Genomic DNA, 14,527 nt, shown 5'->3' with positions numbered 1-14,527 from the left:
AGTTGCTGAAGGACTTTGAGAAGTCTCTCATGTTGTGTTATGGTTTCTCCTGAACTGATGATGTCATCACAGATGTTGTGAATTCCTGGAATGCCTTGTCAGACTTGCCCAATGATGTGCTGATAAGTCTGTGGTGCAGATGAGACTCTGAGTCTGGTGTATGGTGCCAGTCTGCATGATGGCTTCATTTGCTCTGCACATATTCACACACAGTCTTAGCTCTTTCTTACTATGCTGTAAAAAAAAAACAATCAAATCTATTCAGTGAATGTGAGGTAACAATTTGTCTGCAATGTTTGGGTAGAAATCAACAAATGTTTTAAGTAGACAGTACCTAAATTTAACAGTTAAGTGGGTAAAGTCTACCTAACATTTTGTAATACATTACACAACTTATTAAAAAAGTGATATGTCAACTGACAATGCTGCAAGTTTCTTGAACACCTCAAATATAGATTTGAGTTTTGTATTTTTCAAACTAACATTTCTTTGTTGTCATGCCATAAACAGCCATAAACGGCCATGTTTTCAACTCCATTTGCAATGCACAAAGTGTTTAAGTCTCATTAAGAGAGTAGAGACACATGCTTCAACGTAGACACTGAGGTACATTTCAAAACTTTTTTTAAAGATAACAAAAAATCAAACACTTAGTCACAAACAGTACAGAAAGTACCAACATAAGGATCAGTTCCTTATTTCCGTGGTTGCTCTCTATCACAATAGACTTATCTGCTGGGTCTTCCTCAGCCATGGGATTATGCACCATGAGCACCTTCATGGTTTGGTCTGAGTAGCTCTCATGTTCATCCTCCATGTTAACAAGAAAGACACAAAAAGCATAAATTTAAGCATATTAACAAGATACTGTTCCAATTTAATCCAGTTTTCTTGGTCAAGTCATTTAGTTGAACACAAGCCAGTTTTCTTTATAAGTATCCCATAATGTAATGTAATGGTTCATATCATGCCAATCAGTCTTCAGAAAGAATTGGATTCAACATTTATCTGCCTGTTCTTCCTCTGAGATCCCAGAGTTCTGTGATTCTTCTAGATTCGTCTGTTTGCACGTTCTCTGAAGATTCATTAAACCTGCTTACTTTCTCTGCTATCCTGTCCTCTCCGTCTGAATGTGGCATTTTTTGCTTCTTTAAATACCAAATCGTAACAGCAACATTCAAGAAAAGAAAAGTAGATGTCCTGCATCTACATGTGTTGAGCTTACCAAGAGAAAATAAATTGACAAACGATTATATTTTGTTGACATAAAAGACAAGTCAGTGTGCCTAAGTTTGTGGGAACGAGTGATGAAAAAGGCCAATCTCAAGAGTCATTACAGCTAAAAACTGCTAAACTGGGTGAGCTGCAAAGAGCTGGATGATTCTGCAACAACAAAAGCCTGCAATGACATCTGAATATACTGATGAGTGTGAAAACTCCTTCAGGCATTTGTAAAGAGGTTTCATGACATGAGAAGTAAACAGAAGAAGCTCAATACGTTTAGTACGCCTTTTTATGTGGAACCAGCTGACGTGACTGTTCTCTTCAAAGCCAACTCTTGCAAAGACTCAGTTCCACTCAAGTCTGACTGACCCAACCCTGGAAAATCAGCTGGGAGAAGCACCATCATTATCACAACTATCTTACATCAGACACCCCATCGAAGACAAGCAGTTCAAGCCATAAGGGCCAGGGGTGCTGCCGGGGGACCAAGGCCACCAATAATAACCAGAATAAATTCATTCATTCATTAATCCACTTTATCAGTCTGATATCAACAACTTGGACACAGGACAGCAACATGGAAGAAAATTTCCACCTTTGGAAAACACTGTGTGCTAATATGAATGGAAATCAACTCCATTACAAAATGCATCAATTACTGCTTGTTTGAAAGTATTATTATACAGTGAGAAGTAAAAACCCAGCAGCACTACAGAGAACATGATATTTAAGTGAGCTATTTGAAGCAAATATTGAAAAGGCACAAATTTTGTTAGAATACTTCAGCCTTGTATTTGTGAACAGACCTGAAGGGCACATACCTGAACTACCAAGCAAACAGAACATTTTCTAAGAAGGATGGATGGTTGCAAAACTGCTTCTACAGAATATTAATATCTTCAACGGGGCCAGATGTGGATTTTAAACAAATTGACGATGTGGTCATTAGCATGAAACTACAGGTTAGTTAGCCTGAGTCCATTGGAGGCAATTTAAATAAAAAAAAATTGTTGAATGTGTCTCTAACTGTTGCATTAAGTACACAGAGTGATGATCTTGTACCTCTCAGTGTGTGCACTGTGTACTCATGGACACAAACAGCCGTTTCACTGCACTGTTATGGTTGTTCAAGTAAAGAAAGGCATGAAGACAAAAGGCTGCATACTGTCTGAGCAAAATTTAGGAAATAAACTTGGTTTATTTAACCCACTGAAACGACCTTTCAAATAGAAGGGAGACAGGCACGAAAGGCTTTTTTCCATTTAATTCACTTAAGTTATAATAAACAAAATGTAAGACAACTGTTTTCACAAAAAGTTGTTGATTTTCAGCCAAGACGCAAATATCTGTTTCACACCTTCATAATGAAATCAGAGGCTTTAACATGTAGTAACTTCACTTCACCCAAGATATTCACTTGTCTCATATATATAGTACATTAATGTTGGTTTAAAAAAAAAAAATATATTAATCAGCAATTCACACAGTCAAAATGTGAATACATGCATTTGCAATTCTAGGTGTGGGAGAAACAGTCTGTACCACTGAAACATCAAAATAATCAAATGTATGTAACAGCCTGTAATAACCACAATATTAACTTCCTAATGTTAGGACAATGTAGATAGAATTTGAATTTAAGTAGAGTTAATCATGTCTTGGTGACACAATGGTAAAAGTCTGAATATATAATTTCTTCACATAATATCTTTAAAAGCAATCCCATTCCTGATGATAGCGTCCATGGCTGAATGTGACTGTGGCCAGCAGCTGTGCCAGCTCAGTGCTCGCTGCTAGATATTCTGTTGTTCACTATATCCACTTCACGTTTTTAAACCTTTCATTCAGCATGAATCAAAACCTGCTTTCACCCCAACGTCTTCATGTGGGTAAAATGAAGGGAAAATATACATTTAAGAAATAAACATACACAACAGAAACTGCCAGTCCTATCTGAGACAAATGACAGATGCATATATTAAAAGTTATCATGGTTGGAATTTTGGATTAAATAGGAATGTAAGAAATTCACTTCTGGGACACACAAAGTGTGAAAAAATGACAGTAAAACTATGGCTGACTACATCGTCTCACAATTCGGTCCCAACTCCCCCAGACAGAACCAGCTGTAAGTGTTTGTGTGTGTGTTAGCAGATGTAGCAGATGGTGAAGGTTGAACTACATGTTTGATTCACTGTGAGCACGTTTGTCATTTTCAAAATCACTATCCTGGGAGATGAGCTTGTAGGGTTTCTTCCTCTCCTTCTCCTCCAGCACCGAGTTTCCCATCTCCACGTCTTTGCTGCGGAGCTCATGTCGAGACAGGAACTCCACAATGCCGGCTCCGATCGAATCCCCCAAAACATTGGTGGTGGTACGCAGACGGTCCCTACACCACAGCAAAAAAAACAGACAATAAAAGAGCAAATAAGTGGGAAAACATGTGGGGTACATAGGTAACTCCAGCAATATGTGAGGGCAGCGTTATTTTTAAGTTTTTTTGTTTATTTGTTTTTTTTATTGTTGTCAATGGAATGAGATAAAATACTCACAAAACACAAATCACAAAACTAAACATTTTTGTGACTGCATTGTACCTCATTCCGGTAAGTTTGGATGGTCTGAAAGTTTAAAGTTGTTTTTAGAGTAGAAGCTTTGTTTCTCAAGTTAAAATTAGAAGTAGGAAGCTTCAAACTAAGTACTTTGTATGATAATCAGCTTAACATTTGCAGTATTTTTATATAACTAAGATTTTTCTGGTGACATCAGTTGTTTGTTTGCAGACGAATGAGATAGTCTCAATGGGTGCTGGTGCTTTCAGACCAGTCATTCTCAGGGGGGAAGTAGAAAAAAATGAAAACATGTCCCTGGAGTTTCTGATCTATATTTTAAAGCTGTCAGTGTTCTTCTTCAGAAGTGCTGGTCAGATGGTGGTTTGGATTTGGATAGCTTTGTTTTCACAAATATCACTTTCTAAGTGAACAACTGAGTGCCACATTATAAATGTCTTTGAGTAGAGACTGTCTGAATATGGCATTATGTCTGTAATGTATGGGCTTTTTGTTCTCGCTTTATGGAGGGTTATGTGCTAGACTATTTCTTTCCTGAGTACAGTGATGTCCTGGATTGGCAGGCAATTGGTGGAGACTCCTGCTTGGTCTTTAATAGTTAGTTACACCAACCAACCCCTTTCAATAAGAACTGTGTCCTCACTCATTTAAACCTCCTTTATAGAACTGGAAAACACTCTTTGCATCTGTCAGATTGATTCTAACACTGGTTAATCTTGAGGTGAAGTTAAGTCTGAAAACTCACCTGACTGCAGCAGATTAGTCATGATAGAAGTTTGCTGTGTAACCTTATGAAGCATAATTTTCTGAAAAATAAACCTGATTCACTGGAGTAAGCCTGGTTTAACAGCCCTCAGCTTTAGAAAATACAGGCTTAAGGCTACTGTTCATTAGACACTCTCTTTATTTCTGTTCAGTGTGACAAAGGCCTTCTTCATGTAGGAAGGCTTTGACAGACATTCACATTTGGTCCATCCTAGTTAAAGAAGAGAAGGGTTTTTTTTCTTATTACCCCAGTTAGCTGAGTAATTTCTGGGAAGGGTATTCTAATTGAAATGATTAATTTGGGAAACCTAATTATGTTTCTATGTTAAAACTCATTGCAGAAAATATTCAATACAAAAGGGAAGATGTGGAGCAAGACTCCAGAGAGACAGGAGAAGTGTGTCACTCAGTGGTAGTAGATAGAGAGCTGCTTTTGACCTTTAAGATGACATAGATGATTGATGTAAGGAAGTGAGTTGCGGTTACAGCATTTCACAGAGCAACATGTCAAACACACTTGTTTTTGATTGGATGTTGCACTGTATTTTTGCCCATCTTCATGATAAATGAAGCTACTTACAAGAACCAATCAACTGCAATGATGAGAGTGATGTCATCAGTAGGAAGTCCAACAGAGGTCAGTACAATCACCATGGTGACCAGGCCTGCCTGAGGGATGCCAGCAGCTCCAATACTGGCTGCAGTTGCTGTAATACTTGATTGAAGAAAACAGACAGACATACACAGATGAATCAGTGCCTGAGATTTTTTTTATATGCATTTGTCTTATTGGTAGAATAAGCCTCAGCTATTACGCTATTATTTTCTTCTTTTGTTTAGTTTTACCTGATGGTGATGATCTGACCAAAGTTCATCTCCATATTGTTGACCTGGGCAATGAAGATGGCTGCCAGTGCCTCATACAGTGCTGTTCCATCCATGTTGATGGTGGCACCCACAGGCAGCACGAAACGTGTGATTCGCTTGTCAATTTTGTTGTTCTCCTCCAGACATTTAAAGGTGACAGGGAGGGTGGCAGAGCTGGGAGATGAAAGAATGGAAAAGGGTTAAACACAGCTTGAAGCAAAAAAATTTGGGAAACATGCTTTACAAGTAGAAATTCTGAATTACTTCGCTTGAATAGTTTAGGTCAAAGATCAGCCACTTACTTAGTCAGTGACTTACTTCCTGTATCAGTAACCAATCACATCACCATGATGTTCTGTGTGGATTCTGACTGTCTCACTACTGTCAGTTCATTAGTAAGCTCAGGTTAGCACACATACAAACAAATCTTTAACAACAAATCTTCAGAGTGAACTGACTGCTCTGAATCACCGGTGGCACTGATCGAGTCAGCAGCAGGAGCTTCTCAGTTCACTTGTGTATTTGGTTCAGTATAAAACTAGGCCGATAGTGTGTAAGATCTGTTTATAAGGCCAATACCTCACCACGGAACAATTTACAAACAAGACAGAGAGCTGTTTTAGTTATATTAAGTGCATATGTTGCCAGATTTGCCCAAAATCCAGGCGAGTCATGGGGAGGGGTATAAAGATTAGCCAATACATATCCAAAACCCAATAAAATAATAACAGATTTGGCGAATTTAATACACAACCCAAATTCTGCATGGAACTCGCAAGAAAATTGATCTGGCTCTAAAGAGCTTGTCTTTCAAAGTAACTCTCTGCACTCCCATGCATGTGTTCTCCAGCTTGGTGTGGCGCTCCCCTCTTCTGCTATCTAACCACGTTCTCCAAAGCTTATCTACGTCAAGCCATTCAAGCCATGCTGGGACCATCATAAACCAACACAGGATGAGTAAAGCTAACTCTAGCAACTAATACTACCTCTGACCCCAACTCCTATGCGCCAATACAGTGTTATTTAAACTACCAAACTGCGAAGCCTGCCACCATAGAGAGGGACATGATGCCATAATCCATCGAATGGGAACAACAGGGCATGCGTTCAGAAAGTCTTTCTTTGAAGGCATTCTCTGTGTTACACATGAAAAGTGAGTGGTAAGTGAAGTTTAAAAAAGGAAAACAAAAGAGCTTGAAAAAGAAGTTAAAGCTTTACATACTTTCACACCTCTGAAGAAGCCTCCATGATTCTTACATCAAAAACGTGAGGGGGTCTGTTTGACAATTAGACATGCACCGAGTATAAAGCATACTGATGCTTTTAGAAAACAAAGCATGTTCCGGGTAGTTTCAAGGGCTTTTTGTAACTTTGGACAGACTTGGGCTTGCTGTCCCACCTGCTCTTTGTCTTTGTGCTAAAAACTAGGCTAGATACTCTAACACTGTGGTGATGATACATCTAACTGTGGGTTTTGCCCACCAACAAACATAGTTCCCAAAATGCTAGACTGTTTGCTTCAGGGAATAATTGTTATTCATTTGTTGAGGAGTCATAGTGTTGGACATGACTTACCTGGAGGAGGTGCCCAGGGCTGTTACCAGAGCTTGCAGCAGCCCAGCAATGAAGATAAAGGGGTTTTGTCGAGTGATAGCAAAATAAAGAGTGGGAAGAATAAGAACGGCATGGATCATTAAGCCAATGATAACTGTGATAGTATACATGCCCAGCTGGCCACCCATCTGTGTCAGATCATCCATCTCCACAATCTTTCCTGCAATCAGGAACAGGATACCAATAGGAGCATACCTGACAGGAGGAGAGGAGCAGCGACTTATTGAAGAGAGATGGTAACATTTGTTCAACATGAAACACCTCCCACCGAAAGTGATGTCTTACCACATGATGATGGCAACCAGACGCATTATAGCTTCATTGAGGCTGTCAAAGAAATCCCTCAGGAGCTGGCCCTGCTCCTTCATGTTACCAATTATTAGACCAAAGCACATGGAGAAGACCACCAGCCCGAGGGCGTTGACCCCGTTCACCTGACCCGGCACTGGAATAACTTCCTCCCGTGCAAACTCCATGACCTCCTGGGTGCCATTGGTTGAGTTGAAGAGGGTGTCATTCACTGTCACGGTCACATGGACGACTCGCTTTCCGTATTTTGTTTTGAACTGAAGAAAGAGACAATGAAAGGACCAAAGTCATATCAGTGGAGCTGAAACGAACCACTGTGCTAAGGTCAGCCTTCAGAGTCAGGTGATGGTGCTTTGAGTTATATTACTGTTTCTTGTCTTCTTTTCTCATCCTTCCCACTGAGAAAAATGTTTTAGAAGTTTTCATGGTCAATTGACCTTTTCACCAGTGGCACAATCATGTGGGTAATGTGTTGGACACACTATTAGGAACCGTACATGGTTTAGTATCTTCTCAGATCCTGTCTGGATTCTCATAAGTTCTGCTTTAGCTATTCATAGTTCCCAGAAAATCAATTTCAGTGTTTTAATGAAGCAATGATCTCTCGTGCCTTATCTGGACTGAGACCTGCATGAACCAGTTGGGGTCAGTCTAGGGTCAAACTTTCAGACTCAGTGAAGTATTCTACCCTTTGCCTTTCCATGAGCACATTCCACTTGTCTAAACCATCCAGTTGGCAGATTGCTTCCCATTCATGCTCTTCAGAGGGTAAACTCTACACAAAATATATTTAGCTCATTACACATGACATTATCTAGTAGGCAAAGTATCATTCATTTTGTTGAACATGCTCAAGCTCTCGAGGGCCTTTAAGGAATAGAACACATATCAATTTGTTGTTAGATCTGTTGTATTGTGGGGTGTGATGAACACAGCAGTGGCTAGGGGCTGCTTCTCAGAGGATTACCCATTTGAAGAGTCCATGGATACAAAAGTACTGCAGTTTCATTGAGTATTCATTGTAAAGCTCACCTGCTGTGTGCAGGCTTGGACCAAGTTCGGTGGAAACATGTTTCTGCAATCAGAAATCACACAGTGATTAACAGAAGATGTTGGACAGTTACTGTCAAACTTTGGGAATATTATTGATCCTCTATGCAGGCTACCTGATCAGATCTAAGAAGGCATCAGCAGGACTGACTTGCTCTATCGTCTGCTGCTTTCCAAACTCATCTTTTGATCCTTTTCCCGGGTGGATGATGAGGACGATGATGATACCAATGAAGACTGCGATAAAAGTTGTGGTCATGTAGTAAATCACGGCTCTCATGCCCATCTTTCCTGAGGCTTTGCTGTCCAAAGCTGCCATTCCTAATGGACAGAGAGTGGAATGTAGATGATTATTAAAGCTTCCAGAAATGTTCTTTATAAACAGAAAAGTCTACTAGTATCTAGTCATGGGGTGAGGTTGTCTCTGTTTCTCTGTCTCTGTAACACTGTTTAGTGTTAACAACAGCTCCTCATACACAACTCTATACGGGTACCGAAATCTCAACATTCATCAAGGCTATAGCTATAGCTTCTGTTCAACCTCTGTAACATAATGTTATTTCCTCATGGTTGAAACATGTTCAGATTTTACAGCGCAGATCTATTTAAAGCTTAATTTAGACAGAATAGTCCAGTTCCAGCTTTTTAGAAAGATAAGTGGAATAATCCCTTATGCATAAATACACATATACAAAGTGGACAGTGATGAAGAAGATGTGTGTCTCATGCATAACCATTACATTTGAGTAACAGAGCAAAGCATCTGATTTTCCAAAAATAACTACCCAGTGATCTTTGGACATTCCAGAAGGTTCTTGAACAAAGCTTATCCTGCATAGTATACCTTTAATATTTTGCTGGTGTTTTACAAAAAGGAAGGACATATGTCCTTTCTCGCTAGCTGGATCAGGAAATACAATCACAAATGTATAGAAGCTGAATTAGATCAAGTATGGATGGATATAATTTGTTCACTTTCACCCTGTCACCTGTTCATAGACTAAAGAGTCCAACAAAAAGATCCTACTGATCCATACTGAAGCCAGATCACAGTGGTTGAGCTGCTTTGTCAGACCCATTTTTGCTTTTCCACTGCTCCCTTCTGACTGCTTAGTCACCATTTCATATCGAATTGATTTAATCCACAGAGCTGCAGTGTGGTGGCTGATGAAGACATGACACTAAAGCAACAACTGACCAAAAAGTAATATGGGATCATATGATATCCATCATGTTCATATCACATAAACATGGATGAAAAGTGATGAGAAACTTAATCATACCTTTGAAAATGCATAAGAAAGCTGATGTTAACAAGCCCTGTGTCCATTGACAGATCAGTAACATTTATGACATAATGTGAGAGTATGCTGTACCTGTTATGAGACTGGAGATCAGTAAGGGGAGAACAAGCATCTGAAGCATTCTCATTAACAGCTCTCCAGGGAAAGAGAAGTACTTCACTTCTCGATAGGTCATTTTATAAGGGCGAAGCGTGAATCCCAGAATGATACCTGCAGAGAGAAGGGCAGTGTGGGCCTGTGTGTTATATACATGTGTGTCTCTATTGCTTTGACAAGACTTTGACTGAATGAAGTCTGAGGCATTTCCATGTGGCTTCCAGGAGCATACGCACCCACAACAACTGCCCCAACAGTAAAGAGCACAAAAGCATTCTTCTTGAGGAAAGCCTGGACGTCCTCTTTGGAGATCTCTTCCACTTTCCTCTTTGCCTTCATGGTGCGTATGTGAATGCCCTCCCTGATACGCTGCATCCTGCTGTAGTAAACCCAGATACATCCATCAGTGCAATTAGAGTGTGTTCAGACTTGTCAACAGGCTGGTAATTTCATTTCTGGATCTGACAACAGAGAGAGGGGATAAAATTCATAGTCCTCATTCTGAGCAAAAATGTGCAAACTGAGCAATCTTAAGGACAGTTTCTGATTGAGACAAATCAAAGTGTGTCTCTCCCAGCGTTATAATCCCTAAAGGACAAAATAATTCCATGGAGATTGTTTCTTTGTTGAGCCAGCAGAGGTAGACTTCATGGTAGCTATGGTTCATAGCTTTTTTCCCAGATGACCATATGTTTTTTTGGTGGAGCGCTCTGTTTCCACCCATGCAGTGTGAATGGACTGGTCTCCTTCAAATGAAAGAGTGGGCTGCATTCAGCTTGTCCCTCTGTTATGGTTGACCATTTTTTTAACACAGTTCTTTCTCTGGAGCAACGCAGCAGAGCACTTTGCTTGACAGACCTGGACAGCATTGCCAGAACCACATAGAGGAAAGCCTAGAAAAGTTATGGTGACCAAAATGCAAAGCTTGTTTGGCATAGCTTTGTTGTCATGACATGGTCCAATAATGGCAAATGTCAAGTTTTTATGTGATCATGAGCACCAAAGTCCAGTAATAATGATTCATTTGGAAAAAAAGGCATGTTACATTATAAACATCATCAGCACAAGTAGCCTATAATTAAACTTTTTGTTATGAAAAATATCAAATTGTTTACTTTTATCTAACGGACACCAAAATATTTCATTTACAGCAGGGCTCCCATCTTCCACTTCCTACAGTTCTTGGAGTTGTACTGGTGGTCCAATTTTTACAGAGTTTGGAAAGTCAGTATTCTGATCTGCTGACCAGCACATCTGATAACCAGAGGGGGGCAGTAGCCCTTTACCGTCCATCGTTCACCCTCCACTAGAATGAAAGAATTTTGGTCTCTGTTAATCCAATAACACGTGAAGATGTCCACATAGCATAATGTCAGTGGCATAAAAACACGCTCTGATTCTGTGGATATTGCTGTGTTGTGGCTGTTCCTACAACTTCATAATTATCCATCTGTCATAGCTTTGTGACTCAGCAAAAAGCCCAGAAAAATATGCACATTAGAGAATCATGGTTTGGGTGAAAATAGACCCTCTCAGAATGTTAACCACATGTTGGAAAGGCTAACTCCTATCATGTTCCAGTCTTTTTCCCCAAGTCGTGAAGCTTTGACATCAGAACAGTGAGACTGGTCAGTTGCAATGATGGTGCTGGAGCAACATGTTATGGTGTAGGAACAACACCAACAGGGCCGTGTGAGATCGTGTTCTGTGTGGTCAGTGTGTTTGTGAGTGACTGAATCTGTATATGAAACCTCAGTCAAAACAGGTCATGAACTCAAAGATGTTTCTCTTCGTCCCTCTTGCTCTGGTCTCTGTGTGTGCAAAGGGCAGACGTGGAAAATGGCTTACATCTGGCTTTTCTAGGAGGCTTCCAAAGAAGCCATCAATGAGCAGATACTTTTCATTGATTTCTTTTGAGTCATCAAGAATGGACGAAGATGAGACTTGTACAGTAGCTGTCCACATCACATCGTTTCAAAGCTAGAGCAACTCAGAGTTACCTGTACACTTATTTCAAGCTTTATATCAACTTCAACAGAACTTTCAAATGCATTTTTTCTCAGAATAAAGACTGTGGATGTTCCCCAATCTGTAACACTGAAGAATGGGCATGTCAGTATTTTTTAACATAAACTTGAAAAAATTCGGAACTCAGCACCTAATACACATGTGATTTCTCTGGATTTTCACACTTAAATTCATTTTCCAACAGCTTTTTAAATGAAGCGAAAACTGATCAAATAAACTTAATGTATTTTTTGATGTTTAATCTCAAGAAGAACATTGTAAGATGTTAAAGGGACACTGAGAGGACGATATTCTAAATTCACTGGAGATCTAGATTGTCATTCATTATGTCTAGTATAACAGCATACAGCATTCACTCTGCTATTTAAACGGTCCACTAAAAATATATTTTGTCACTTACCTTTAGTGATTTCTAGCTATGCCACTAGCTTTGGTTTTATTTGTGTAGATTATGAAATATTTGAATGGGAGATTTTCACTGTGGAGTTTTTCAAATGTAATTTTTTCAATGCATTTAGCACTACAAATGAAACTCCATTCACTTCTATTGTATTGGGAGATGTTTCAGCGGCAGATAGCATCTGACACCTGAACAAATGACTGCATTTTTTTGTGATCAGGTGAACTGATCCTTTTGATAGCCATGTTTTCCCCTTTTACCCTCTGCTACTCATATTTTCTTTCTCCTTTCCATTGGAGGGGTCTAAGAAATGTGATCAAAATTGGATTACCACACTTCATAGCAACAGTTAAACTTTGTCTCCTCCTCACATCCACTCAAATAAAAGCAGCCAGCACCCCCCATGCACTTTAAAGCAGAACAAAAGGATGGGTTGCTTGTCACATACCTCTTTCGACCGGTATTTGTTCTTCAGTTCTCGTGCAGAGTGCTTCAGTGGTGTAGTTGGTCCTGGAAGCAGCAGCAGGGCAGAATAAGAAGAACAGCTGTTTTACTGGAGCTTCTGGGAATCAGAGGAACAGAGTGACTGGGAGATGGAGCTCTGACGTGAAGCACTCCAAGTGTGTGGGAAAGAGTGCTCTCCTGTACCTGCTGAAAACAAGGGAGGGGAGATGTCCAGAGGAGAGACAGACAGAGGGAGGGAGGGAAATTAAGAGGACAAATTAGAAAATGGTCCTCCCATAATAACACTGATAGCCCTGTGACACAGATGTCTGAAAACTTTGTTGAGATTTGTTATGAAAATCACCATAGAATGATTTACTTGGGGGATGATCACCTAAATGTAGAGGTTCTCCTCACCTCTCATCTCATCCCTAATTATTTTCTTTTCATCATCTCCTTCTCTTTCCTTTGTGCTTTGAACATTTTCCTTGTTTTATGGACTCTGTACATTGTAGACACACATAAGGAATTGTTTCTGGCATAAAACAATAACCAGGTTTAATTGATACACATCATCTCACTCGGGACGTGTTATAGTTCAAGGTAATTCCGCAGAGTAAATGACACACCACAATTAGCTGAAAAAAGTAGAGCTTGCGCTGTAATGAGTGACCTCACTGTATGGAAAAATATTCCCTGGTGAAGTTGAATATAATTAGTGAAGAATACCCCTAAAATCAGGTCACATAGCCTTTTACAAACACTATTCCCTGGTCACCATCACACTAATGAATGAAATATTTCTGTAGATGTTTTGTTAGTGATCTAAACAATCTCAGAAATATCATTGTGTCAGTACTTTTAAATGTAGTGAATTTTAGTGTATCTTACCTGTATCTTGAGATCCTTCAGTTTAGCTTTCAGTCTGCCTATTTACATGTAAAAAGGGCTGAAGATGAGTTCTCTGTTAAAATGTTAATATGATCTCATATTTTGCACAGAATCATGCTCTCAACCTGTTTGAATGGTTTCAAGCGGGACAGACAGCAGCTGTGACTAAAGAGATTCAGATTGTTAGTGCAAAATGTAATCACAAATACATTATGATGTAATATTATGGATGAGATAAGATGATCCCCAGGATGAAACTCACAAGCTACCAAGCAATGTATCTGGTAAAAATAAAAAACATCAATAATTATAATTCAGTTTTATAATATAGATTATTTTGAAATGGGCCATTCTGCATAGTTAGTAGTTCAACCTTTTGTACTTTGTATTTTAATGCTCATACTTTTGTACTTTTACTTCAGTATAATTTTGAATGCAGGACTTTTACTTGTAACACAGTATTTCTACATTGTGGTATTGTTACTTTGGCTTGAGTGAAAGCACTGAGTACATCTTATACCAATGATTTACTGTATGTACCCACTTTTCTTGTGCCTCTACAGTCAAAAGAACTGACACTCTAATGTTAAGACATTCACATCAACATGCAAAACAAGTGAATATCGATGAATGTCAGCAACTACTCAGTTTAAGACAGGAAGAAGTTTGGTCAGCAGTGCAAAATGAACAGGACAACCAACTGCATTCAGCAAAACATAATATACACTGAAAGCCAGTGTTTCCCAAACATTTTCATGAGGTTGACATTACAGAAGTGAGGGAACACACCTACAGTTAGGTCCATATGTGTTAGGACATCGGCATGATTTCTGTTATTTTGGCCCTGCAGTGACAGGCGTCATTTTATGTCCCATGTACACTATTTATGCTATAAAGTGGAAGAGAGTGTGTCTGGCTTTTTATTGGTAGGATATGATATTTACACTCCGCTACTCTTAAAATAT

General features: G+C 39.3%; 1 protein-coding gene across 1 annotated transcript; it reads right to left on the bottom strand.

Annotated features, from left to right (window-relative positions):
• Positions 1-2,473: 2,473 nt before the first annotated feature.
• LOC143338311 (excitatory amino acid transporter 1-like) lies at positions 2,474-12,904 on the bottom strand. The gene is made up of 10 exons (XM_076758610.1): positions 12,676-12,904; positions 10,036-10,178; positions 9,776-9,913; positions 8,516-8,720; positions 8,382-8,424; positions 7,326-7,606; positions 7,002-7,235; positions 5,406-5,600; positions 5,140-5,274; positions 2,474-3,613 (listed from the first exon to the last, which is right to left on the bottom strand). Exons 2-10 carry the CDS (start codon positions 10,172-10,174, stop codon positions 3,403-3,405), a joined length of 1,581 nt encoding a protein of 526 aa, XP_076614725.1. The 5' UTR covers positions 10,175-10,178; positions 12,676-12,904; the 3' UTR covers positions 2,474-3,402.
• Positions 12,905-14,527: the final 1,623 nt, after the last annotated feature.

Source organism: Chaetodon auriga, chromosome 19, assembly GCF_051107435.1.
Source record: "Chaetodon auriga isolate fChaAug3 chromosome 19, fChaAug3.hap1, whole genome shotgun sequence".
In the NCBI taxonomy this organism is placed as follows: domain Eukaryota; kingdom Metazoa; phylum Chordata; class Actinopteri; order Chaetodontiformes; family Chaetodontidae; genus Chaetodon; species Chaetodon auriga.
This window is presented reverse-complemented; position numbering and strand designations above follow the sequence as displayed.